The sequence below is a fragment of the Microcaecilia unicolor genome, chromosome 1 (genome assembly GCF_901765095.1).
Source record: "Microcaecilia unicolor chromosome 1, aMicUni1.1, whole genome shotgun sequence".
Taxonomy (NCBI): domain Eukaryota; kingdom Metazoa; phylum Chordata; class Amphibia; order Gymnophiona; family Siphonopidae; genus Microcaecilia; species Microcaecilia unicolor.
Window position 1 is genome coordinate 147,444,764 of NC_044031.1, and position 27,982 is coordinate 147,472,745.

At 43.8% G+C, this 27,982-nt stretch overlaps 1 protein-coding gene across 1 annotated transcript in view; it reads right to left on the reverse strand.

Moving 5' to 3' along the window:
- VWDE (von Willebrand factor D and EGF domains) overlaps nt 1-27,982 on the reverse strand; it is a 135,766-nt gene that overhangs the window by 101,072 nt on the left and 6,712 nt on the right. Inside the window, 5 exon segments of the mRNA XM_030201168.1 lie at nt 2,440-2,584; nt 11,161-11,250; nt 17,830-18,068; nt 21,241-21,306; nt 25,643-25,874. Of these exon segments, the coding sequence (XP_030057028.1) occupies nt 2,440-2,584; nt 11,161-11,250; nt 17,830-18,068; nt 21,241-21,306; nt 25,643-25,874 (772 nt within the window).

The window sequence follows — 27,982 nt, forward strand, 5'->3', positions numbered from 1 at the left end:
ACAGCCAATGCCATTTTTCAGGTTTAAAATCTTTTTTTTGGCTTTTTTCTTTTTGTACCGGCCGCTGCTGCTCATAAGTACATAAGTACATAAGTAGTGCCATACTGGGAAAGACCAAAGGTCCATCTAGCCCAGCATCCTGTCACCGACAGTGGCCAATCCAGGTCAAGGGCACCTGGCACGCTCCCCAAACATAAAAACATTCCAGACAAGTTATACCTAAAAATGAGGAATTTTTCCAGTCCATTTAATAGCGGTCTATGGACTTGTCCTTTAGGAATCTATCTAACCCCTTTTTAAACTCCGTCAAGCTAACCGCCCGTACCACGTTCTCCGGCAATGAATTCCAGAGTCTAATTACACGTTGGGTGAAGAAAAATTTTCTCCGATTCGTTTTAAATTTACCACACTGTAGCTTCAACTCATGCCCTCTAGTCCTAGTATTTTTGGATAGCGTGAACAGTCGCTTCACATCCACCCGATCCATTCCACTCATTATTTTATACACTTCTATCATATCTCCCCTCAGCCGTCTCTTCTCCAAGCTGAAAAGCCCTAGCCTTCTCAGCCTCTCTTCATAGGAAAGTCGTCCCATCCCCACTATCAACAGGAGACACAGCAGCGGCCGGACAGCGTTAGTATTGGCGGCTGCGGGTGGTGAGGGGGTTGATGTGCCCTAGGGGGGGGTAGGGGCTTGGGTGATGCGCTGGGGGGGTAGGGGTTTGGGTGATGCGCCGAGGGGGGAGGGGAGGGTCACTGGACATGGGTGGCTGCAGGGTCGCTGGACTTGGATGGCTGCAGGGGGGCAGGGAAGAGGGAGGTGGGGAGGGGGTCCTGAGACCAGATGGGTGGCTGAAGGGGAGACAGAAGGGATGCTGCAGGGGGGGCAGAGGGAGAGGAGGGTCACTGGACATGGGTGGCTGCAGGGGGGCAGGGGAGAGAGGTGGATCACTGGACATGGGTGGCTACAGGGGGGGCAAGGGGAAAGGAGAGGAGGGTTGTTGGACAGGGGTGGCTGCAGGGGGGGCAGGGGGAAAGGAGAGGAGGGTCGCTGGACATACATAGCTGCAGGGGGAGAGGAGGGTCGCTGGACATACGTAGCTGCAGGGGGAGAGGAGGGTTGCTGGACATGGGTGGCTGCAGGGGGAGCAGGGGAGAGAGGAGGGCCGCTGCACATGCGTTGCTGCAGGGGCAGAGGAGGGTTGGTGGGGAGGGGGTCTTGAGACCAGATGGGTGGCTGCAGGGGGGGCAGGGGAGACAGGAAGGACGCTGCGGGGGGGTGGGATTACCTTGCTAGCGCCCGTTTCATTGCCTACCGAATCGGGCCTTTTATACTAGTTATAGAATAAATGACCACGTCTAAAGGTAGGTGTGATTCCTAAACATAAGCGCTATTCTATAAGCCACGTCTAACTTTAAGTGCTTTTTTCAGTGCCATATATAGAATTCACCTCTTAAAGCCTCATTTTAGAATATAGAAATAGGATTTGAGCTATCTAGGTCAGAACGTGTCCAGTTCGGCTAGTATTTTAGAACAAGATCTGCTGATGTGGCCCTGTTTAAAAATACCTCCAGGAATGGATGTTTATGCAACTGTTTCGTGTAGTGGAAGCATCAATTTTATAAGCATCAATGTCTACAATATCAATGAGGTCAACACAGCAACATATACATCTTTGTGCCGGCACATACAAGTCTAAGGCTGCCATTTTAGAAATTTACATATCTTTATCTCCCCAATCTGTCACAGCTCCTAATAACATTTGCTAGTATTGCTTTCAATGGGGACAAAAACTACCAGGTGATTAAGGGGGTAACATCCCTTAGCCTCTACAGTGGAGTGCTGCACTCTATAAGCTATGTGCAACTCTATAATCTGGACATCCCCAGCATCATGTGTAAATCCTAATGTTGAGGTCAGGAGATTTAAATGTGCATTCCTCTTCTGACCGCATTCCTTTGCATATATCCTGGCTTTCTAAAATTGGGATTTGTTACATATATGTCTAAAATAACCACCGTAGCTGCAGAAAGGCTTCTGAAATTGACCCAATAATGAATAACTAAACATGATATCATGACTAAAGCACAAAGAGCTGCATGATATATTTCAAATAAGGATTTGCTTTCATTAAAATCCCTCAAAATCTGTTGCTCATTTTGGTTGAGCGGCTAATAAAGGAAAATGGCATGAGAATATGTTACAATCAATCAGTGTATGCAGCGCCCCAACACCACATTACCAAGTCCATCAGAGTCTTGTCACTTTTGTGGACTCAGAGAAGCACGTATATGATTAAAAAAAAACAAAAACAAAGAAAGAATGACCTGTTTACGGAAATCCACCCAGAACAATTTTGCTTACACATGCAAAACGTACCCATGCAAAGTAGAATTAAGGTTGTGTTGTTTACTCTTTTGTGTTTATTACCAATGTACCTTGATCCACTGTGTGTAATTTTAGTGAGATTTTGCACTCGTGGTCAAATTGGCTGACCTCTGAGCAAGGAATGGGCACTGTGCTCTCAATTGTAAGTATGTGTTCCTTCCCATCCTCTGATATCGTCAGCGCTTCAGAATACAGCTGGTACATGAAAGAATAAGCAGATACAAAACAATATTTATACATTAGCAGTCCATATATTCTGAACCAAGGCAACAATACAAAATGTGGTTTCAATTAACTGGCAATTTCTCCATTGCTAGTCTAATAGTACAAGGTTGAAGGGATAGACTCAAAATTGTGGAATGACCTCCCGGAGGAGATGGTGGAGACAAAAACAGTATCTGAATTCAAGAAAACCTGGGATATGTACATAGAATCTCTAAGGGAAAGGAATGGATAGTAGATGGCATGAATGGACAGACTAGATAAGCCATATGTGACCCAATTCTAAAACATGAGCGCTTAGTGTGATTCTATAAAGGGCAGTCCAAGTTGAACGTGCTTTATAGAACCGTGCTTAGTGCTGATTGCTGCACCAAAAAACCTGCATGCTGATCCATCGGTGCAGAAATTTTCTTGCAAATAATTCCACATGGAAATCAACGCCAATGCCAGAGCGTAATGCGTGATGACATCATGCACGTGGGGACACAGCAAAATGGCAACAGGAAGAAGGCAGCCAAATGTTTCAGACCATGACACCCTTTTGCTGGCCAGCAGCATCCTGCCCAGGCCCTGCAATCTCTTTATCATCCCAGGGCATGGAGGAGGAGCTATAATAAATACAGAAGGGCCTGGAAAAAGCTCACTACCTCCTATAATCAGCAGGCCTCCTCACTAGAGAGGTAAGTGCAAGCACAGTAAGATTGCATCAGTAAGCTATGACCTCAGTACAAGAAACCACTGTTTACATGCCTCCTGTATCTGTGGCAATGGAGGTGACAGTTACCATGGGTGGTATTTGAATCAACCACCCCTGAATAATCACTGGGCTACCTCAACAGCTGCACAGCACCAAGTCTCAAGTATCTGTAATGATCCATTAGGAGGGCAGCGTGTTCATGTCAGAGGGTTAGATTGCCATTGCTATAGATGTCCTGAACTAGAAATAAGATCACAGCAGCCACCATAGCAGCCTCATCCCCTACATCATGAGGTACATATACAGACATCAGCGTGACAATCTACAACATGGCTTATGGAGGTGGAGGCAGCAGGAATCATGCAACACTGTTATGTCAGTCCCCAATGCGAATAGCTAGGTAGCATTGTGAAATATCTGTCATGTACCTGCCACTCAACCTCCCTCTCCCTTCCCACCACTTGTCTCCATACAGATGGAAGATCTGAGGAAAAATGAGCTGGCACCAGCGGCACCACAAGGAGGACTACCTACAGGGAGTGAGATGCCAGCTGGAGGCAGAGGCAGGTCAGTAACACTGCACTGTCAAATGCACATGACATTGGCTCCCTTTCCATGTCTCACTCATCTCTGTGGCAGTCACTTGGGGGCAGGTCCCCATCTATGGTACTACAAAATACAGGTGCTCAATAAGTTCATCTAATATGGTACAGGTGCCTGGGCAGGTGTAGCACAGACACCGCCATAGGTACCCAAATGCCATATGTAAGCAAACTAGACCACTGTTAACAGTGGCTGCAAAATCAGTGCTGAATGTTTCTCTATAAATGGCGCTCCGAGTTGGGCGCTGTTTAAAGATTAGTGCATAAATCTGGTCCATGCTGAACTTTTAGGCATGAGGAGTTACGCCAGCTCAAACCTATAGTGAATCTTCACACCTAACAGGCGCAGATCCCCCAAATACTATATCTTTGTGAACACTCGTGACCCACCCATGTTCCTTCCAAAGCCATGCACCCTTTTCTATTGTGCGCTACAAAATGTATGTACACATCTTTATAGAATAGCATGTGCCAAGTTGTGCATGTAATCGCAAATTGCAATCAGTACCAATAATTGTTAGTGCCCAATTAGTAGCACCGATTAGCTCTTTAAGGGGTGGTAATTCCATTTTGGTGCACGTTTGGCTCACGTAGATGCTTACATGGCTTAGTAAAATGGCCCCTAAGTAATTAAATTGTGCGTGAAATTTGGGGACGCACCCAAATATCCATGAGAAATTTTTAGTGTCATATATATAGTTCAGGGGATGGTCTTTATCTGCCTTTATTTTTCTCTGTTTCTTTGTTTCTAGACTTGGTGCAAAAAAATCCATTCATTTTAGGTGCATAAGGAGTAGCCTAGTGGTTAGTGCAGTGGACTTTGATCCTGGGGAACTGAGTTCAATTCTCACTGCAGCTCCTTGTGACTGTGGGCAAGTCACTTAACCCTCCATTGCCCCTGGTACAAAATAAGTACCTGAATCTATGTAAACCACTTTGAATATAGTTGCAAAAAACCTCAGAAAGGCAGTATATCAAGTCCCATTTCCCTTTCCCATAAAATTTCAGGTGTCTCACAGAGAAGCAAGGATTTATGCGTCAAGCATTGGGCTTACTTCTGAACAGCAAATTTAGAAAGCAGCTGTTCACAACTGTAGATGCAGAGGTTTTAAGGGGACATGTCATGGTCAGAATAAAAATATAGGAACCTTTTACCAAAAAGTGGCTTTAACGCGTGCTTATGCGGATCATTCCCATGCAGTAAGGTCATTTTTATTGAATGGGTAAAATGGCCGCTTTTTCTATTTTTTGAAATAATGGCCATGCACTAGTTTTCCCATTAGCAGGTGCCTATTAGTGCGTGAGCCCCTACTGCCACCTATTTTGTAGGTGGTAAGGACTCACGCTGTAATCACATGCAAATCAGTTAGCGTGTGGCAATGTAGCTGTGCTAGGCAATTAGCGCAGAATATGCCAACTCTCCATCCTCAGACCCACCCCCAACATTAAAAACTAAGATCTATTTTTAGTACGTGGGAAGTGCACCCCACAGCAAGGCCTTTTTGGATCACACGTTAGTGCTTATCACAACTTAGCAGAAGGACTCCATAGTGCTCAAATGAAACCCGACATAGCATGCATCTGGGATAAAACTTGATTTTAAAAATATCAAGACATATCAGCCCTCTTAAACATACATGTTTCACCTAAAAAAACAAAAACATAAAACAATTAGTACAAAATTCCATCCTAAGAAACATACAAAAATTGTGATTTGGGGTGTTAGGGGGTGAATAGGATTGTTTAAGCTCTTATTCTTTTTGCAGGGTATGAATGGTAAGGTCTGTCCTATCTATTACTGGAGGGTTTTTTCTTTTTCTAATATGCATTTGTTATGTTAACCACTTTGACCTGCTTGGATAAGCAGTATTTCAAATACTTATAAACATACTGGCTAATATTCAGCGCTATTTAACCAGTCATAAACAGCTCCTGGTTGGTGAAATAGTACTTAGCTGCCTAAGCACTAATATTCATAGTAACATAGTAAATGACTGCAGATAAAGACCTGTATGGTCCATCCAGTCTGCCCAACAAGATAAACTCATTTTACATGGTATGTGATACTTTATATGTATACCCGAGTTTGATTTGTCCTTGCCTTTCTCAGGGCACAGACTATAGAAGTCTGCCCAGTACTGTTCTTGTACTAAGTTCTGAAGCTAACATCGAAGCCCCTTAAAATTTACAGTCCAGCCCATCCATATCTATTCAGTCACGATCAGGGCGTAGACTGTAGAAGTCTGCCCAGCTCCCGTTTTGTTTCCAATTACCGGCGTCGCCACCCAATCTCCGCTAAGATTCCACGGAGTGGAGTGGAGTGGAGTGTGAGATAGCCAGTTATCTTGCACTGAATATTAGTGCTGACCCCCGACTTCTATATAGCGCGCCTAGATTTACGCACAGCTCTGTGCATAAATCTAGGCATATTTTATAACTACTCACATAGATTGTTTTAACAAGCTGTTAAGTGTTAACAGCTCTTAACAAGCAATAACAAGCACTAATTGGCAAAAATTAGAATTTACGCGCATACATTGCTAAGCATATTCTGTAATATACTGCGCATAAATTCTAATGCGCACAGGAAAAAGGGGTATGGTTTGCTGTTATAAAATATGAGCTAGTGCACATAAAGCTATGTGCAGGGATTTACACCAGCTTTTCGTTGGCGTAAATGGACATGCGAAGATTCAGTCGCATAAACTACACCTAAGCATATTCTAAATACCGCACGTAGATTTACACACGGTATTTAGAATACACTTAGGTGTAATTGCCTAGCACGCATTAATTTTAGGCACCATATATAGAATCAGGCCCTTAGTGGCAATATTCACCACTAAAGTTGAGCTGTTAAGATAGCCCTGCTATTTAAGGTGCCTATCTTTAACCACTAGTAACTTAGAGGGCCATAATCGAACGGGGCCGGCCATCTATGAGGGCGGCCATCTCTAACACCGGCCCCATCAAGCGGTGTACCCGACTGTATTATTGAATCAAGATGGCCGGCCATCTTTCGTTTATATAATGCGGTCAGGGCCGGCCAAATCTCAACATTTGGCCTGCCCTTAGAGATGCCGGCATTATAGATAGCCGCCATTGTTTTTTGCCGATAATGGAAACTAATGGCGGCCATCTCAAACCTGGCCAAATCCAAGGCATTTGGTCGTGGGAGGAGCCAGCATTTGTAGTGCACTTGTCCCCCTCACATGCCAGGACACCAACCGGGCTTCACAAATTGATCCCAGGTACATAGCTCCCTTACCTTGTGTGCTGAGCCCCCCAAATCCCCCCCAAACCCCACTACCCACTACCATAGCCCTTAGGGATGAAGGGGCACCTACATGTGGGTACAGTGGGTTTGGGGGGGGGGGGTTGGAGGGCTCAGCGGGTCAGGGACATTCCAAACTTTTGGGCACAGTGATATAGAACGCCCAACTTAGCACCATGATTTATATCTGGTTTCAGCAGGCGTAAGTTCTTGTGCCCAAAGTTGGATGCGGGAATCAGCATTACGCATAATTCTATAAAGGCCATTCAGCCAGAAGCCGGCGAAGTGCTCATCAGTGCCGGCCTTCTTTTTCCATTATCAGCCGAAGCCGGCCATTTCATAACCACACCCCCGTCACACCTTCCATACCCTGTGGAAACGCCCCCTTTAACTTTGGCCGGCTCTGCAACGAAAAGCAGTTGAAACTGGCCAAAATCGGCTTTCGATTATACCAATTTCGCCGGCTTCAGGAGATGGCCGGCCATCTCCCGATTTGTGTCAGATGATGGCCGGCGATCTCCTTTAAAAATAAGCAGGATAGCTGTCAGTAGTTATTAGTGGATATGCAGTTTAGGAAGGGGGTGTGGGAACAAAAAAAGTTTAAGAATCCCTGAATTACTAGCCCCCTTGTTTACTAAGCCACACTAGCAGCTGCCATGTGGCAATGCTGACACAGCTCATTCAGGTGCCTTTTTACAAAGGGTCTACGTGCATCTATAAATGCGACAAATCCGCATTACCTCTCAGTTACTTCATGCCCCAGGTGGTAATTCTGAATTTAGCGCATGCCAAAAATACAAGGTAGAAAGACTAAGGAGGCTAGGGCTTTTCTGTTTGGAGAAGAGACGGCTGAGGGGAGACATGATAGAGGTATATGAAATAATGAGTGGAATGGAACAGGTGGATGTGAAGCGTCTGTTCATGCTTTCCAAAAATACCAGGACTAGGGGGCATGCGATGAAACTACAGTGTAGTAAATTTAAAACAAATCGTAGAAATGTTTTCTTCACCCAACGCTTAATTAAACTCTGGAATTCGTTGCCGGAGAACGTGGTGAAGGCGGTTAGCTTAGCAGAGTTTAAAAAGGGGTTAGACGGTTTCCTAAAGGACAAGTCCATAAACCACTACTAAATGGACTTGGGAAAAATCCACAATTCCATGAATAACATGTATAGAATGTTTGTACGTTTGGGAAGCTGGCCAGGTGCCCTTGGCCTGGATTGGCCACTGTCGTGGACAGGATGCTGGGCTTGATGGACCCTTGGTCTTTCCCAGTGTGGCATTACTTATGTACTTCTACCACTTGGCACTTACCCGGTGGTAAACAGCAATGGACATACGCTGCATGCCTACTACCTGGGTAGCGCATGAGACCTTACTGCTAAGTCAATGGGTAGCGGTAAGGTCTCAGGCCAAAAATGGATGTGCACTGTTTTTTTTATTTTGCTTCATGTCCATTTTCCATCCCCTTAAGAAAAGGCCATTTTTCCAGGATGCGGCAAAATCTGGCCTGGTGCTCGCTCAAAATAGCGAGCTTTACTAGAGCTGGCTAGTAAACAGGCTGATTTCCTTACCTTGAAAGACCTGTACTTTTAAACAGATCCATAATGTGATGATTATTTTTAAGGGGGGTGTGTCCTTTACACAGCCATTTAGTAATTTACATGTGGTCAAATACATGCATAAATCACCTCTTATACAATACCAACTAATTCAAAAGTACACACATTAAAATGATGACATGGAGTTTGGGCGGTGTATGGATGGAATGTGCAAGTACACACATAAATCATAAAATATGATAATTTATGCACATACTCATTAATCAGCACCACTCTTTCAGGGAATTAGCTTACTTCATAACTCAAAGCCTTGATACAGCTGGCAATCGAAACATAGCCTATCAGGGGCATTTCCAAAAGAGAAGGGCGCCCATCTTCCGACACAAATCGAGAGATGGGCGTCCTTCTCTCAGGGTCGCCCAAATCGGCATAATCGAAAGCCGATTTTGGGTGTCCTCAACTGCAGTCCATTGCAGGGACGACCGAAGTTCACGGGGGCATGTCGGAGGAGTAGTGAAGGTGGGACGGGGACGTGGTTAAGAGATGGGCGTCCTAGGCCGATAATGGAAAAAAGAAGGGCGTCCCTGACGAACATTTGGCCGACTTTACTTGGTCCATTTATTTTCAGGACCAAGCCTCAAAAAGGTGTCCGAACTGACCAGATGACCACCGGAGGGAATCGAGGATCACCTCCTCGTACTCCCCCAGTGGTCACCAACCCCCTCCCATCCAAAAAAAACCAACAACATTTTTTGCCAGCCTCTATGCCAGCCTGAAATGTCATACCCAGCTCCATGACAGCAGTATGCAGGTCCCTGGAGCAGTTTTAGTGGGTGCAGTGCACATCAAGCAGGCGGACCCAGGCCCATCTCCCCCCCCCCCCCTACCTGTTACACTTGTGCTGGTAAATGTGAGCCCTTCAAAACCCACCCAAAACCCACTGTACCCACATGTAGGTGCCCCCTTCACCCCTTAGGGCTATGGTAGTGGTGTACAGTTGTGGGGAGTGGGGTTGAAGGTAAGGGAGCTATGTACCTGGGAGCAATTTCTGAAGTCCACTGCAGTGCCCCCTAGGGTGCTCGGTTGGTGTCCTGGCATGTCAGGGGGATCAGTGCAGTACGAATGCTGGCTCCTCCCATGACCAAATGGCTTGCATTTGGTTGTTTTTGAGATAGACGTCCTCGGTTTCCATTATCGCCGAAAACCGGGGACGACCATCTCTAAGGTTGCCCATCTCAACATTTAGGTCGACCATCTCTAAGGTCGACCTAAATGTTAAGATTTGGGCATTCCAGACCGTATTATCGAAATGAAAGTTGGACGCCCATCTTGTTTCGATAATAGCGGTTTCCCCGCCCCTTTTCTGGGACGTCCTTAGAGATGGGCGCCCTTAGAGATGGTCATCCCCGTTCGATTATGCCCCTCCACGTCAGCAATAAAAATCCCCCGGCTGATAAGAACAAGAAAAAGATAAGTATTAGATTGTTAAAGTTTTCAAGTTTAATCTGTTTCATTTAGTAGTTATAATGCTACAGAAGAACTCAAAAGAATACATTAAAACATTAAGAATTTGTTTAAAAGAATTTTTCACCGCTTCCTGATGAAGAAGTGGGTGTGTAAATCTCGCCATACTAAGATTGTTTTTGGTGTGTGTGAACGCTGAGGTTAGCAGTATGAGTCTTTAGAGGGGATACTTAAATATTGGCACAAATATTTGTCCCTACCCTATGTGGTATAAATATTCACACCTGTCACTTATGTTAGCATTTTTAAAGACAGGTAGGTGACTACTTTTCTCTATAACTCGAGCTTCATATAGGAGCTCTTCTACAAAAGTGCAATAAAATCTGGGCTTAAAGTGTTTTACCACAGATCCTTCCTGTGTGCTAAGCCCAGATTTAGTACAACACTTTTTAGGGTTTTTGTTTTTTTTTAATTTGCAGGATGTGCGCTAATGTTCTTATCAGTGTGTGACACTTGCAACATATTAACGCGAGAGCTTTTAACCTTCTATTTAGGAGGCACTAGATGCTCCCACGCTAACTCTGCATTATTCAGTTTGCATGCATTAATCGTAATGCGCTAGGTGGACACCACAGGAATGCTCACTTTCTACCAATGACATGCAAATAAGCAAAATAATGCAAAACACTTTGCTGGGTTTCTGAGGTAGCCTGTTCTCATACACTAACCGAGTGTTAATGACGTAATGCCCTTTAGAAGGAGGGTCACATATTGCCCCAAATAGTACTCTATCTAGTTGCTTCTTTATAAAATGCCCCTTTCTATGTATTATCAAAGATACCTAAATTGCTCTGGAATCATCCAAGGAGAGTAATGGTGTCTGGGAATGGTTCATTGTTGAAACTATTTTTGTTAATAGTTTTACGTACAACTTAATTTTACATGCATACCTTGATGCCAGCAAAAAATTCATTGCTTTCTACTGGTCGACTTTGCACATCTGGATTTTCTAAGAAAAAGCTGGAACTGCTGCAGTAAATCTGTAAATAAATATCAACAATATATACGTTTTGAAACCAACATGTACTCATGGGAATCAGCAAATAAACAAAAAAACATGTTTAGAAATAAAAGAAAGATTCAAGAATATTACCCCCCTGTTTACAAAGCTGCACTTGCAGCTGCTGCTCAGCAATGCCAACACAGTCCATTCAAAGTGAATGGGTTGTGTCGGCATTAGCGCATGGCTTTGTAAACAGGGGGGTTATACCTGCTTATTTTCGAAGGAGAAGGGCACCCATCTTCTGACACAAATCAGGAGATGGGCGTCCTTCTCCTAATGGCGACCAAATCGGTATAATCGAAAGCCGATTTTGGCTGCCCTCAACTGCAGTCCATCATAGGAGCTGCGAAAGTTTAAGGGGGCGTGTCGGAGGCATAGCGAAGGTGGGGCGGGGGCATGGTTAACACATAGGCGCCCTCGGCTGATAATGGAAGAAAGAAGGACGGCCCTGACGAACATTTGGCTGACTTTACTTGGTCCATTTATTTTCAGGACCAAGCCTCAAAAAGGTGTCCGAACTGACCAGATGACCACCGGAGGGAATTGGGGATCACCTCCTCGTACTCCCCCAGTGGTCACCAACCCCCTCCCATCCAAAAAAAACCAACAACATTTTTTGCCAGCCTCTATGCCAGCCTGAAATGTCATACCCAGCTCCATGACAGCAGTATGCAGGTCCCTGGAGCAGTTTTAGTGGGTGCAGTGCACTTCAGGTAGGCGGACCCAGGCCCATCCCCCCCTACCTGTTACACTTGTGGTGGTAAATGTGAGCCCACATGTAGGTGCCCCCCTTCACCCATAAGGGCTATGGTAGTGGTGTACAGTTGTGGGGAGTGGGTTTTGGGGGGGGGGGATTTGGGAGGCTCAGTACCCAAGGGAAGGGAGCTATGTACCTGGGAGCAATTAATAAAGTCCACTGCAGTGCCCCCTAGGGTGCCCGGTTGGTGTCCTGGCATGTGAGGGGGACCAGTGCACTACAAATGCTGGCTCCTCCCATGACCAAATGGCTTGGATTTGGCCAGTTTTGAGATGGCCGGCCTCGGTTTCCATTATGGCGAAAACCGAGGCCGGCCATCTCTAAGACCTGCGATCTCAACATTTAGGTCGACCATCTCTAAGGCTGACCTAAATGTTGAGATTTGGCTGGCCCCGACCGTATTATCGAAATGAAAGATGGACGCTCATCTTGTTCGATAATACGGTTGGCTCTGCCTCTTCCTGGGGCCGGCCCCGGAGATGGGCGCCCTTATAGATGGGCACCCCCGTTCGATTATGCCCCTCTATGTGACCTGTGTTTTCTCACTCAGGTGAAAACTTGTGAAAATCAGCTTCAATGAAAATTAGAAAGCAAAATGTGATACAAACCACAAACATTGCAAATCAACATCGGAATATGTAAAGCAGGACTTATCTGGTATAGTCTTGTCAGGTCCAAAAATTGGAATAATATTAGTTTTTGTGCTATGAATTATACAAAAAGGCTCTATTCACCTAATAAGTATTAGGCTGAGGTGAATGACTTTTCAGTAGAGGTACCCATTTTTGTATGGGCAGTAAAAATGATCAAATAGCAGTGAATGTAACAATAATGAACATTTTGAGGCATTTGAAGCCTGCTCAGCCTCGATTCATGGAATGCATCATTAGCCTAATTACAGTATACAGGATCATTACTATGTCTTTTCTGACATGTCATGTCACTATGTTTATCCCCTTTAAACATTAGATACTGAACTAAACAAACAATTGTAAACCCAACGCGGGCTTACCATATGCTATTCCGGGACTACTGCTGGCCCAACGCAGTCACCTGGCAGTAGTTCAGGGTCGAGCACAGACCATTTCTGAGGAAAAAGTAAAAACCCTGAAAATAGTTAGCATGGCAGTAACCCAGCGGTAATAGGGCATTGCCACGTGTTGCCTGGTTACTGCTGGGTTACCACAGAAGCCTTTACCACCACCTCAGTGGGTGGCAGTAAGTGCTCCCCACCACAGGGCCACACAGTAAGACTTATCTTACCATGTGGCCATTTTTTTGGGGGGGGGGGGGGGATTTTTACCCACTGCTGTAAAAAAGACCCTGGCACATGGAAAAAACGGCTCCCACCGCTACCACACGGCCCTTTTTCCTGCAGCTTGGTAAAAGGACACCTAAGTAACATAGTAAATGATGGCAGATAAAGACCTAAATGGCCCATCCAGCCTGCTCAACAGTCACAATCATTATCAGTTCAAGATTAAATAAACAACGAATGTGATATTATATACTTGATCATGGTCTTTCTTTGGTGTTTCTGGGACCCATACAAGTCTGCCTGGCTCTGTTCTTATGTTCCAACTACTGGCGTTGCCTTCAAAGCTTACTCCAGCCTATCCAAATCCGTTTGTGGGACACAGACCATAAGGCAAACGTCAAACTCACCACATTTTCATAACAAGTGTGCTTCATTTACTAGTTTTATAAAAACCTTTTTTTGCCTTTGTTCCATAGCAATCCATGAGGAAAATTCCAGTGCTCACACATAGCGAGAAAATAAACAAGGAAATGGCTTAGAAAACCTCAATACATGAGGGATTGCAGGTATGCAAGGCCAGCCTGCATAGAATGTGAAAAACATATTTTAAAAATCCTACCATCACCTGCATTTTAGCCTCTGTCCTTTAGCTATCTTGCCCATGGAGAAAATTCACAGGACCTTAGCCATACACCTCACTATAGGCACGTCATACAATTTTCAATCCCTACCATGGCTGTCATGAACTTTTCAGCTTACAACCTCTTTCTGCACATCAACAGAGAGCACCAAGGCCAGAGAAACTGGATACTGGGGCATCATGTAACATATACAAGGTTTCCATCAATGCATCACCTACAGTGCATCCTCAGCAGCCATGCTACATTATAAGTCATGTGCAGTCATTTTGTATCCCACTCCTGATAGCATCATGCCAAGTTACTCATGCATATTGGGCTAGTGTAACCTAGGAAAGGATGCATAGTATACCTCTTGCTGTCACTACCATGAATAGGGATGCATACCCATGGATAGGGAGGTACATACAAATGGACATATGTGGAGGATGAAGAATGATATAGTTATTTACTCTTCTTGTCCTTTCTCAAAACTCTAAAGGTTAGTGTTACAGTCACAAAAATACACACATTTACAGCAACTTTGGAGTGGGTGTAAATGTTTGTGTGAGCATTTGCATGCTGTTGAGTCTGGTTCTAGATCCCTAATTTATGAAGGCACGTGGAGGGGCATAATTGAACGAAAACGTCTATCTCCATCATGGGCGTTTATCTCCGAGAACGGGTCCGTGAAGGGGCGGACCGAACCGTATTTTCGAAAAAAATAGACGTCCATGTTTTATTCGACAATTTGTGAGCTGGGCGTTTTTGTTTTTCAGTGATAATGGAAAATGAAAGCGCCCAGCTCAAAAATGAATAAATCCAAGGCATTTGTTCGTGGGAGGGGCCAGGAGTCGTAGTGCACTGGTCCCCCTCACATGCCAGGACACCAACCGGGCACCCTAGGGGGAACTTTTTCAAAAACAAAAAAAAAGGTAAAAGAGCTCCCAGGTGCATAGCACCCTTCCCTTGTGTGTTGAGCCCCCCAAATCCCCCTCAAAACCCACTGCCCACAAGTCTACACCATTACTATAGCCCTAAGGGGTGAAGGGGGGCACCTACATGTGGGTACAGTGGGTTTGGGGGAGGGGTTGGACGACTAAGCATTAAGCAGCACAATTGTAACAGGTGGGGGGGGGGGGATGGGCCTGGTCCACCTGCCTGAAGTTCACTGCACCCCCTAACAACTGCTCCAGGGACCTGCATACTGCTGCCAGGGAGGTGGGTATGACATTTGAGGGTGAAAATAAAAAGTTGTGCAACATCATTTTTTTGTGGTGGAAGGGGGTTAGTGACCACTGGGGGAGTCAGGGGAGGTCATCCCCAATTCCCCCTGGTGGTAATCTGGTCATTTAGGGCACTTTTTGGGGCCTTATTCGTGAAAAAACAGGGTCCAGGAAAAGTGCCCTAAATTCTAGCTACAAACGTATACTTTTTTTCCATTATCGGCGAAAGGCGCCCATCTCTCCTCGGCCGATAACCACGCCCCAGTTCCACCTTCGCCACGCCTCCGACACGCCCCCGTCAACTTTGTACGCTTCCGCGATGGAGTGCAGTTGAAAACGTCCAAAATCGGCTTTCCATTATACCGATTTATTCGTTTTTGTGAGATAAACGTCTATCTCCCGATTTGGGTCGAAATCTAGGCGTTTTTCTCTTTCAATTATAAGGTGGATAGACACCTATGTTGCCTTTCTAAAATATGCCCTGAGTCTACCGCTAGGATTCAGATGCCAGTTGGACAGCAGCTCATTACTGCTGACCTGACCACTGCAGATCCCTGGGTAGATCCTGGGGGAGGGGGTTGGGGAGTGTACAGCTTTGGAAGGGAAGTGCTTGTTCTGTTGGGAGAGGGGCTTTGACTGTTGATGGGGTTGATGTGTCCAGGAGGGATCAAGTGTTGGATCTATCATGGGGGAGAAATCAGTGGGAGATCTGTCATCAGGGAAGGCATGAAGGGGCCAGGGTGTTGTGCTCCTGTGGCACTTCATTTGTCAGCAGCTACGCTATCAAACTGCGAATAGTGCAGCTGCACTTACCACCTCCTCTTGAGGTAGTGGTAAATTCAACTGCACTGTTGGCAGTCATGGCAGCTAGTGTGCAGTTTCATCCCACATGCAGCTATCGCCAACAGCCACACCTCTGCTCTGTCCCCATCACACCCACTTAGCATGTTAAACAGCTAGCACAGATTTTCATAGTGCTGGCTATTTTAATGTGCGTTAGAGGTTAGTGCAGGTGCATATCATTGTCTAATACATGATAAAACCCATGCTAGCTGCTTAATGCAACTTAGTAAAAGGGCTGCTTAGTAAGCCAGATTTGAGTATATCTTGACTTGTAGAAGTCCAGGTTTTGTCTCAAGCCAGTGGCGTAGCTAGGGTATTTGACACCCGGGGCCGGTTATTTTTTAACATCCTCCTCCAAAATCCTGTACTAGGCATACCGAGAATACAAACCACTCGGGACCTATGGAGCAATTCTACCATACCATAAGCAGTCATTTCTATGAGTCACACAATGAAAAGGAAAGCACTTTAAACACAACTGTGAGCACTAGAACATCAATTCACCTATTGTAAAATGAAAACAGAAAATGTCCCCTAGTACTGTGCAAAATATAAAGATAGCAAATGTAAATTTGAAAAACTAACAAATACCAATAACTACTTTACAAATTAACAAATAGAAATAAAATAAATATAGAAAATAAAATAATATCATTTTATTGGACTAATACATTTAGCTTTCCGAGGCCAAAATCTCCTTCCGCAGGTCAATACAGTATAGTGTGTTACAGTGTCCTATCCTGACCTGAGGAAGGGGGTTTTGTTCTCCGAAAGTTAGTCAAAATGTATTAAAATTAGTCCAATAAAAAGATTACCTTATTTCCATGTTCCATTTATAAACATTTATTAACACAGCTACAATACTACTTTATCCTAAAGCAAAAAAAGAAAAAATATATAATTTACAGTTTGTTGTCTCTGGTTTCTGCTTTCCTAATCTTCGTTTCACTGTCTCCCTTCCATCCAGTATCTGTCTTCACTCTCTCCCTACCATTCAATGTCTACCTTCTCTCTCTCCCTGCCCCTGCCATCCACTGTCTGCCATCTCTCCCCTGTCCCCTCCATCTACCATCTGCCCTCTCTCTCCCTCTGCCCCTTCCAACCACTATCTGCCCTCTCTCTCCCTTCCATCTAGCGTCTGGCCGCTATCTCTGCCCCTTCCATCCACTATCTGCCCCTGCCTGCCCTCTCTCTCTCCCCCTTCCATCCACTGTCGGCCCTTTCTCTCTGCCCCTTTGATCCACCATTTGCCCTCCCTCTCCCATCCATCCAGGATCTGCCCTCCCTCTATCTCTGCCCCTTCCATCCACAAAATTACTGCAGGACGCCTGAGTGCACCCTGCGATAAAGTCTTTTTTTGCTGCAGTAAACTATCTAACTCCTTTCCTTTCTTTTGCCCCATTTCCTTTTTACCTTTTTTCTTTTATTCCCTTTTTTATTCCCCTTTCTCTCCTACCCAACCTCACACACCTATCCCCTATCACATACATCCCACACACTCTTACCTCCCTTCCCCCTTTCCCTTCCCCTCCTCTTTACCCCTTTCCTCGTTTGGTCATTTTGCATCAAATATATCTGGGTTTAATAGATAAATAGCAGCTTGGTCGATTGGGCTTAAACCGGCCCAAAATAAACCGAATATTCAATGCCAATCACCAGAAATGGCTCAGCAATGATTATCCGGGCTCAATGCAGACCGCTGGAGGTAACCGGCTACCTCCAACGGTTTTAATATCGGCCTCAATATTGTGTCTACAGACAGATGGGCATACATTGATCTCTTATATAATTTTTCTCAACTTTCTGTATGTTGCAAAGCAAAGGAACTATGGAATATTACTATTTTTCTAAATACCTGGTCTCCCAGCCTGAGGTTTATGCCATCCAGTTCTAGCAGTGAGAATGGCTCAACGGTGATCTCTTGCCGTAGTTCTTCTTTGATCCCCTCTGAAGAAAGTCTGGACCATGTTACTGTGAATCCCAGGGAACTGTTTGTAGAAGATGTGTCAAAGGAACATTTTAGGTAAATGCTACGACCCATCAATTTTGCCACAATTTCAGGAGTAGTTGTTGGTGGTGGTACACACTGTTTACCTGGTTAGACAAATTAGTCAGTTATTGTATTCTGTTCAGGAACAGAATAGATTTTGGAGCATGCTCAATACTTAAATGAACAGTACAATAATAACAGTCAACAGTAAATACTGCAAAACTATCTATTTGTAGAAAATAAAATAATTTACTTTTGTACACATAAGTAGATCTAGCCACACAAAGCTCAAAAGAGTAGTGTAATCATTGTATCATTTTCTTTCTTTTACTGAGATGACAGATTTGTACAGCCTAGTTTGTTGCATGTAATATATACATAAGTAGATAATGTCCTGAAAATAGACTCTCAGACTTTTTGTACGAATATTTGCAATCTCATATTTTACTGTTTGTTCATTTTGGTGTTGTTATCCTTTTGCAAAACAAGACTACAATAAATAGAACTGATTAAAAAAAAACACAATTTTATCATCATCCTTGATAACTCTTCTGTAACAATGTGTTAATGACAAATAATGTTTCACTAAGGGGCCCTTTTACTAAGCAGTAGTGCGCGTCAATATTGAATTACCGCTTGGCTATCATGTGGCCCAGGCGGTAATCACTAAGAGGCATATTTTCAAAGCACTCAGCCTTCCAAAGTTTCATAGAAACCTATGTCTGCTGGAAAATATATTTTATTTTGTGGCACTTGGGCGGTAATCGGCATTGTATGCATGTTGACGATTACCGCCCGGTTAACGCATGAGACCTTACGACTAAGTGAATGGGTGGTGGTAAGGTCTCAGACCCAAAATGGACATGTACCAATTTTCATTTTGCCGCATGTCCATTTTTGACCCTCCCAAAATAGCCAATTTTTACAGGTGCACTGAAAAATGGATCTCCACGCATCCAAAACACGTGCCTACACTAGCGCAGGCCATTTTTCAGCGCACCTTAGTAAAAGGACCCCTAAGGAAGGGCTACTCAATTCTGGTCCTTGAGGTCCACAGGCTGGTCAGGTTTTCAGGATATCCACAATGAACATACAAGAGAGACATTTGCATATCAAGGAGGCAATGCATACAAATCTCTTTCATACATATTTATTGAGGATATCCTGAGAACCTGGCTTGCCTGTGGACCTCAGGGAGCAGAATTGAGTAGCCTGTACTGAGGGGTCTTTTACCAAGCTCCAGTGAGCACTAGTGCATGCTTCCTGCAGCTTAAAAGGGCTCTTGTTTGTCCTGTTTGTCTGTCCTAATTAGATGGTAAGCTCTGTCGAGCAGGGACTGTTTTTTTCTCAACAGCACAGTTATTTAGCTCTCTTATCATTTTCCAAGATTGTTTCTTGCATTGGGTGCAACAAAGTGATTCAGTGCTCCTGCCTCCTGTGTTCCTACTATACTACCTTTGAAAAATAAAAAGAGAAACCTCTCTACACTGATCATATGTACAATTTCTTATTTGTATTCCTCTCTTCACAACTACTTAAGATACTGTGGGGTACTTTTACTAAGCCGCGTAAGCGTTTATGCGCACCCAACGTGTGCCAAAATGGAATTACCATCTGACTACAGCGTGGCTCTTGCAGTAATTTCATTTTTGGTGCACGTGCGATACGCGCATATGAATAATATTTTTTATTTATGGGCATGCATAATGGACGTGCACCAAGTGGCATTTGGTGCATGTAGGTCATTGCCACCTGGTTACCGTGTGAGTCTTTACCGCTAGGTCAATGGTTGGAGGTAAGGTCTCAGACCCAAAATGGATGCGCGGCAATTTGGATTTTGCCACATGTCCATTTTCAGCAAAAATTTAAAAAAGAGATTTTTATAGCATGCTAAAAAGTGGATCGGCACACACCCAAAACCCAAGCCTACACTACTGCAAGCCATTTTTCAGTGCACCTTTGTAAAAGGACCCCTGTATTTTTCTAGCTTCCTAAAAACAATGGTAATGGAAAGAGGATTCCAAACCAAGTCCACCCTCTTTTTCCCAAATCCTATATAGGATCACTCTCATACTATATCTGGGATTTTATTCCTAGCAAGAAGGTAAAGGTAGTCACTTGTATGCAAGTACCAGTCATGAATAAGAACATAAGAGTAGCTATACTGGGTCAGACCAATGGTCCATCTACCCAGTATCCTGTTTTCCAAACAGTGGCCAAGCCAGGTCACAAGTACCTGGCAGAAACCCAAACCATGGCAACACTCTATACTACAAATCCCAGGGCAAGCAGTTGCTTCCCATCTCTGTCTCAATAGCAGACTATGGACTTTTCCTCCAGGAATTTGTCCAAAACCTTTTAAAACCCAGATAGCTAACCGCTGTTACCACATCCTCCAGCAAAGAGTTCCAGAGCTTAACTATTTGTTGAGTGAAATGATTTATGAGGGCTGCTACTTGTGTGATGGATTTTTTGGCAGACTATTAGCAGGGTGGTTTATTCCTAGTATGACACTACTAATGCCCTGGTGTCGGTGCTAAGTGAATTTACCAAAAAAGACTTTCTCCTTATTTTCTCATACAAACCAGAAGTAAAATTTCACTAGTTTTATCTCACTTTGGGCCCCTTTTACCAAACTGCTGTAAAAGGGAGCCTGCGGTGATGTCAGCAGGTAAAAGGTGGGTTTTTTTCTCAAAGAAATGGCGATATGGTAAGTGAATCACTTGCTGTATGGCCATTTCCAAGGGGAGTCCTAAGCACCATCTATTTAAGTGACGGTAAGGGCTCCCATGCTAACCCAGTGGTAACTGGGCAGTGCACGGTGCTGCACGATTACAGCCAGGTAAGCCCCAGTGCTACAAAAATACAAAATATTTTTGTAGCACCAGAAATGGTGCATGCTGGGAGTAGGAGCTACTGCCAGGCTCCTGCAGTAGCCCGGTAGTAGTTCCGGATTGGTGTGCAGCAAACCCATTGCCATGGGTCAACCCCTTTCCCAGCTCCAGTTTAAATTTCATTTTCTCAAACTCACTACTCTATTTACACACTTTCAAGGAAAACATTTTTTTAAATATTTTTGTCCTCACCACCTCTTTTCTAATTCAGTACTGCTCCTCACAATTACAGTCTAACTAAGTCTCTTTGATCTGTAAATCAGTTTTAGACACGCTCCATTGTGTTCACAGAGTTAAAATATTGGACTGAAATCAAAATTAGGAAATAATCTGTAAAATCATTGTCATAAATATACTTTGTAGATTAAGAAAGAATACTCACTATTGCACAGGTCACCAGTTTCTATTTTCTCAGGTTTGTATGCTTCTTCTGTAGAAACTGAATCAACTGTAAAACAAGAAGCCTAGAAAATTACTTTGTACATTATAGAGGGTACATGCATAAGCACTAATCCTATCCCCTTGCTTTGCCTTTCTCCATCCCCAGAAATGCCTGCCCATACTTTAAATATAAGTTGCCCCTATAACTCAGATTCTATATACGGTGCTTTGAGTTGCACGTAGAATTTGGATGTGAGTCCAATTTGTGTGTGCAACTTAATTGAATAGCAGCCAATCAGTGCCGATAACTGGGTAATAACAAGCTATTATCAGCATTAATTGGCAGTAATTAAAACTTACACTTGCATATTTTAGGCATATTCTATAAAGAGCTGCGTGTAAATTCTAGTGCACAGATCTGAAAAGGGGGGGGCATGAGTAAGGGAGCGTTCCTGGGGCATTCCCAGAATTTATGCACATTGTTACAAAATAGACTCAATTGGTGCCTAACTTAGGCACTGGCATTTACATCTGCTTTCAGAGACATAATTCCTGGTGCCTAAAGTTAGGCATCATTTATGATCTTGGCGCTATTCTATAGAGGATATGGATCCTTTATAATAGGGGCGTAGTCAGATTTCGGTGGGAGGGGGGTCCAGAGCCCGAGGTTCGGGGGCATATTTTACCCCCCTCCCCCGGTGCCACCGACGCCCCCCGCCATTGCCGACCCCCCCCCCCCCCCCCCCGGTGCCGCCGCCACCACCAACAACTTTGACCCCCCTGCCGATGACCCTCTCAACCCCCCTCCCACCACCAACCCGCCGTCGCCTACAACATGCAGGACGTCAGACTCAGAAACAGAACAATGCCTTGCGCCGGAAGAAGAGGATCTCGGCTGGCGGGGGTTGGGGTCCCCCGCCAGCAAAGGTAGGCAACAGCAACGGCGGGTTGGCAGTGGGAGGGGGAGTTGAGAGGGTCATCGGCAAGGGGGTCCAGGACCAAATCTACAGGGGCCCAGACCCCCGTGGCCCCACGTAGCTACGCCACTGCTTTATAGAATAGTGTTCAGCACTTGAATTTCTCATTGTCAAATTTTCAGACACATTTATAGAATCTAGTCCATGGTATTGGGCCATTCAATCAGACATTTGGCTTCATACCATCAAAATAAGTTTTGAAAATTCATAGATGGTGAAGTTATACATTCACTGGTGAACATCTTTTGAGTATTGCTCATTTTAATGTTTGCTTATATTACTAAATTATATCAAGAAATAAGTTTATGCCCAAGAAGCATATTTTCAAAGACCAAATCCAGGTCCACAACATTTTCTTAAAAAAAAAAAGATTTGTGTTTTTTGTTCCTTCTCAATTAGATTTTCTGAAGGAAAGGGAGAAATATAAAGTGACAAATTAGACAGATGTTATGTGGATATTATGTGGATCAAGATACGGAGGGGTCCTTTTGCAAAGGCGCACTGAAAAATGGCTTGCGGTAGTGTAGACACAGGTTTTGGGCGCACACTGATCCATTTTTTAGTGCACCTGTAAAAAAGGCCTCTTTTTTTGCCGAAAATGGATGTGTGGCAAAATCAAAATTGCCGCGCATCCATTTTTGGTCTGAGACCTTACCACCAGCCATAGACCTAGTGGTAAAGAATCACGGCGGTAATGACCTACGTGCATCAAATGCCACTTGGCGCACAGCCATTACGTGCACCAGAAAATAAAAAATTTTCAGACGCGCATAGCGGATGCATACCAAAATTGAAATTACCGCAAGGGTCATGTGGTAACTGGGCGGTAACTCCAATCTGGCACGTATTCGGCGTGCGTAGGCATCTACGTGGCTTAGTGAAAGGGGACCGGATTGTTTACTCTTGATTGCCTTTATTTCTTTCCTTGTTAAACCTCTGTTTTTCACCCATTAATGTGAACTATTTTTTTCCCTTCTTTGACTGTATTTTATGTACTGTTTAACAAAAATTAAAAAAATAAAAATAAAAAGTTCACAAAAAGAGAAGGAGAGGAGAGAGAGAGAGAGAGAGAGAGAGAGAGAGAGGATGAGGATGGATACATGGGATGAGGAGGAAGTCACACAGTTTATTTTTCATACAGCTGTTTATAAAGTACCTAACCTATAATTACTTAAACTGTACAGAGAACCTATGAAATTCTAAAACCTGGTCCTTAATTAAGTTCTCTTCCACTCTATATTTTGTTTGTAGAAAAGCTGGCCTAAAAGCATTGCTTTGTCTTGATCTAAAGCTGATAACACATTTTTTTTGCTACAGGTTAGCACATGCAGAATAAGCTTCTGTTTCCAACAGACTCCATAAACAGTCAATAACTGATACCACATAAGCAGCTTTAAGAAACATCAAATAGCTATCATTAGATCCATTTCTTTTTTGTTTAACATTAATGTTTCCCTTTCTTATTCTAATTTTTATGTACTGAGTTGATGTTTTCACATTAAGCAAGAAGCATTTTTTAGTGTATGTTTAATCTATGCCCTAAAATTCACACAACTTCATTTTAGTGTGTGTTGATAAAATACTAACAAAAACGTGTGCTAATCACCTTCCAGTACTTATGTATTAATTTAAAACAAAGAGGAGGAAAAGACCTCAGAAGACCATAGTGCTTAGTACCTATGCACAGACAGTTTAGCTCTAAAGACCCTGTTTACTAAGCAGCGTTATAGGTGCACTAATGTTTTTAACACACGTTAACCATGTATGCGTATTAACCATGTTTGTGCCTACAATAACCCTATAGGCACCTACATTGTTAGCTTGCGTGCTAAAGCCCCCTTTTACTAAGCCGCATAGGCGCCTTCGTGCGCCCAATGCGCACCAAAATAGAGTTACCGCCCGACTACCAAATGGGTCTTGCGGAAATTTCATTTTTGGCACGCATTCGATACAGGGAGATATGCATGGAGATAAGAGGGTGACACAACAGTACAATTTTATCTCCATGCATATCTACTACTACTACTACTACTACTACTATTTGTCACTTCTATAGTGCTATAAGGCATATGCAGCATTGTACATCAAACATCTCCCTTTCCCTCATCCACCCAACCCACCCTCATCCTGTTAGACTGTCACTGAAATGCTTTGATGTTTCACTTTTTATATACTGTCATCTATCAACATTTGCTTATTTCCCATCTGACGAAGAAGGGCTACTTTCGAACGCTAATCAAAAAAATGTATTGTTATGTCAAATAAAAAAGGTATCATCTTATTTTCTTTTCCATGTTTTAGTTTGTTCTACTTCAGTTGATTACCTTTAAAAGTGGACTAACAGGGCTACCACATCTTACTTTTCCAAAACAGATACCAGAGCAATAGTCGTGTTTTTCTTAGCCAAAGTTGGAAGGAATGGTCTTCATTAATACAAAACAAGGAAGCAGAAGTCTTCATTCAAGTTAAGTGTGATTTTGGCATTTGTTTTTTAAAGAAGGATAAACTGTGATTCTGGCATCTGTTTTTGAAAAACAAGAGAAACAGTGAATGAAACAAACAGTGGGCCCTGTTTATTAAGCCTAATGCGACCTAAAAATTGGTGTGTGCTAACAATAGAGACACCCATTATAGTCCTATTAGTACTTTAACTGTATATAGAACCTGCTTAGTAAACAGGGGGCCAAGTGTTTGTAAAGTGTTTGGAGATGAAACAATTTTTATTTATACAAAAAAATTTTAATAAAAAATTTAGGCAAAATTGAAGAAAAAGTAGCACAATTTTTTTTACTGCTCTTTCCTGTAGTAAATATAAGCAGTTGGGTACTAGAATTTATGTACACAATTGTCTAAGACGCAAATCTGAAAAGGGGGCATGGCCATCAGAAGGAGGAAAAGATGATAATGAACCTGCAGAAGCCAGGGGATGAGGAGAGATTTACATGGAGTGCTGCTGGACATGAGGGAAGGAAGGGAGAGATAGCTACCAAACCATGGGGGCAGGGAGACTGCAGGCACATAAAAATTGACTTTTCTGTTGCTGGTTTTAATGCTCTACTGGCAGCTGTCCTGGTCATTCAAACCCAGCCAGGCTGACTGAAAACCAGCTAGTTGGCAACCCAAAATATACCTGGATATTCAGCACCAGAGATCACACTGAAGAACCAGGTACAAAAGCCCATGGAAACTGGCATTTTAAAAAATGCTGACTATCACAGGGTCAATACTATCTTCAAATATAACCCTTAAAAGGAAAAATCAGGAGTAACTGAAGAGAGCATTCATGTTCTACAACTCCCAGCAACATGTGCAAATTTTCATGCAACTCCAGCAAAAGTGTGAAAAGACATATCAGACTAAATAATATAATAATAAAATAGGTATGTAAATTTGGAGGTATATGTATAATAGTATGAGATTTCTCACCTTCTGCACAATATCCCATACAACCCTGCGTCGGCTGCAGTAAATATACAAAGAAATCTCCACAGTTCGTTACAGTGACAGGAATGCGGAAAAGGCAGCAATCCTTTGTGCTGCTAAAGAAAAACTGCCATGTCGCACAGGCTGTAAGTTGCCTGCTCTGTCCAGGTTGAGGTAAGGATTCTGATTCCTTCAGAGACAACCAAACAGGGGCCTGAGTTCCACAGTGGTTCATCTGCATTACAATATAAAAGGAGAAAACATCATCAAATGAATACAAGAACAAAAGATGTGTCATGCAGTGTAAAAACACCAAGGCACAGTTTGACTATGACAGTGACCAGTGGGGGACACTAGGAAGTAAATCTGAAGCCCAATCACACCTCTGAATCTTTTCCTGAACCCCAGCCACATCCCTGATGGCTCCAACAAAGCATCCTGCCAGCCATCCAGGCCCCCACACCCCTATCATTATTATCCTATTTCCCTTCCTCCAGGAATTTCTCACAGAACACATATCTGTTCTCATAAGCTTCTTCCATTCTTCTGCTATGCATCTGTTCACCCACGAATCACTTAACCCTCCATTGCCCCATGTAAGCCGCATTGAGCCTGCCATGAGTGTAGGGTTACCATTTGTCCGGATTTCCCCGGACATGTCCTCTTTTTGCGGATTTTGCCCGCACGTTTGTCCGGATTTCTGGACGTGGGTGCCGGCGGCTGATCAGCGCCGTGGATCTGGTCTCCCCTCCCCTTCCTTACCATGTTCCCTGGTGGTCTAGTGACGTCTTTGGGGCAGGAAGGAGCCCCCTCTTTCCTACCCGGAGCGCTGCCTCCCTTGTCCATCATCCTTCTTGGTCTCGGCTGGGGATTCAAAATGGCCGCCGAGAGTTGAAGTCTCGCGAGGCCGCTTCAACTCTCGGCGGCCATTTTGAATCCCCAGCCAAGACTGAGGAGGATGCAGCCAGCGCTCCAGCCAGGAAAGAGGGGGCTCTTTCCTGCCCCAAAGACGTCACTAGACCACCAGGGCTAGATAGTAAGTGAGGGGGGAGTATGTGACGGGGGCGCGGGGGGTATGTGACGGGGGGAGGGGAATAGGGAGCAGAATGAGGATACGAAAGGGGCGTGGCAGGGGGGCGTGACATGTGTTCTCTTTTTCAGAGGACACAAAATGGTAACCCTACATGAGTGGGAAAGCGCGGGGTACAAATGTAACAAAAAAAAATAGCCTATTCTACATGGCTAGCCCATCTAGAATATTCCATTCCTCCCCTTCCCCTGATTTTAATAGTTATTTGTCTTCGGAACAATTTCTATGATTTTGTTTTTATGCATCCCTGTTTTAAATTTTTTTTTTATTATGCATATGAAACCTCTCCTGCAGGAGATGGTTTGCTTATGTCCTCTTTGCCCCAGTGTAGCTTTCTGAATGAGACGTATAGCAATATTTATTGGCAGAACTCAACAGTGCAACATGGAGCGGGTGGGTAAGCAGATCTGCTGCTAACTAGAGTATAAGGTCCTGTGTGAACTAGGGGATAAACAGAGGGTTGGTTGGAGAAATTACCTTGGGGGGGGGGGGGTGGGAGGGAAGGGGTCCAGGTGGAAGAAGCTTACTCGGGGTTGCTTTCACATTCCCAACAAAAACATAGAAGCATCCCTTTCTTACAAGCTTGCCACCTCACAAAGCAGAACCATAAATTCCTCCAAAACCAGGTCCTCAACAATCAAGAGAAGGTGGAAGTTCCATGAAGTAGGAGCGAAGTCAGAATTCTCTCACTCTCACCAAAGCTACTGCTGAATGACAATGCTAGCAGACAATTTTCTACATATGGTGAAGTACCTCACAGCAGCATCATATGGCAGGAATTGCAATCTTTGTTAAGTCCTGTCTGATGGGTGTCAAAATATTTTATTATTCCACCAGACAAGACTTAACAAAGATCTGGGATTCCTATCACATTATAAACCATAAAATGTAGGAGCTTTCTAATTGAAGATATGGTTGTTGGTAACAAACACTGCAAGAGCGGAGCCAAGAAACAGAACCCTGATTCTTGGGTACAAACCAGCTGACCTTGTGTAAGAGGAGGAATATTGACTTGTTTGTCTTCCTGGAAGCATAGGTCACACATAGGTACATAGGGTAGAAGGTAGAAGATTACCAGAAAGACAAACAGGGTGTCAATCCCTAAGAATTTAGAAGCCAAACTGAGAATCATAAATTTAATTCTATAAGGAACAAGATGCCCCTCCGCCCAGATAGATATTAACTCAATTGTAATCACTCCAAGTTCAGGCAATCTCTTGACTGTTACAATAACAATCACTAAATCTCCATGC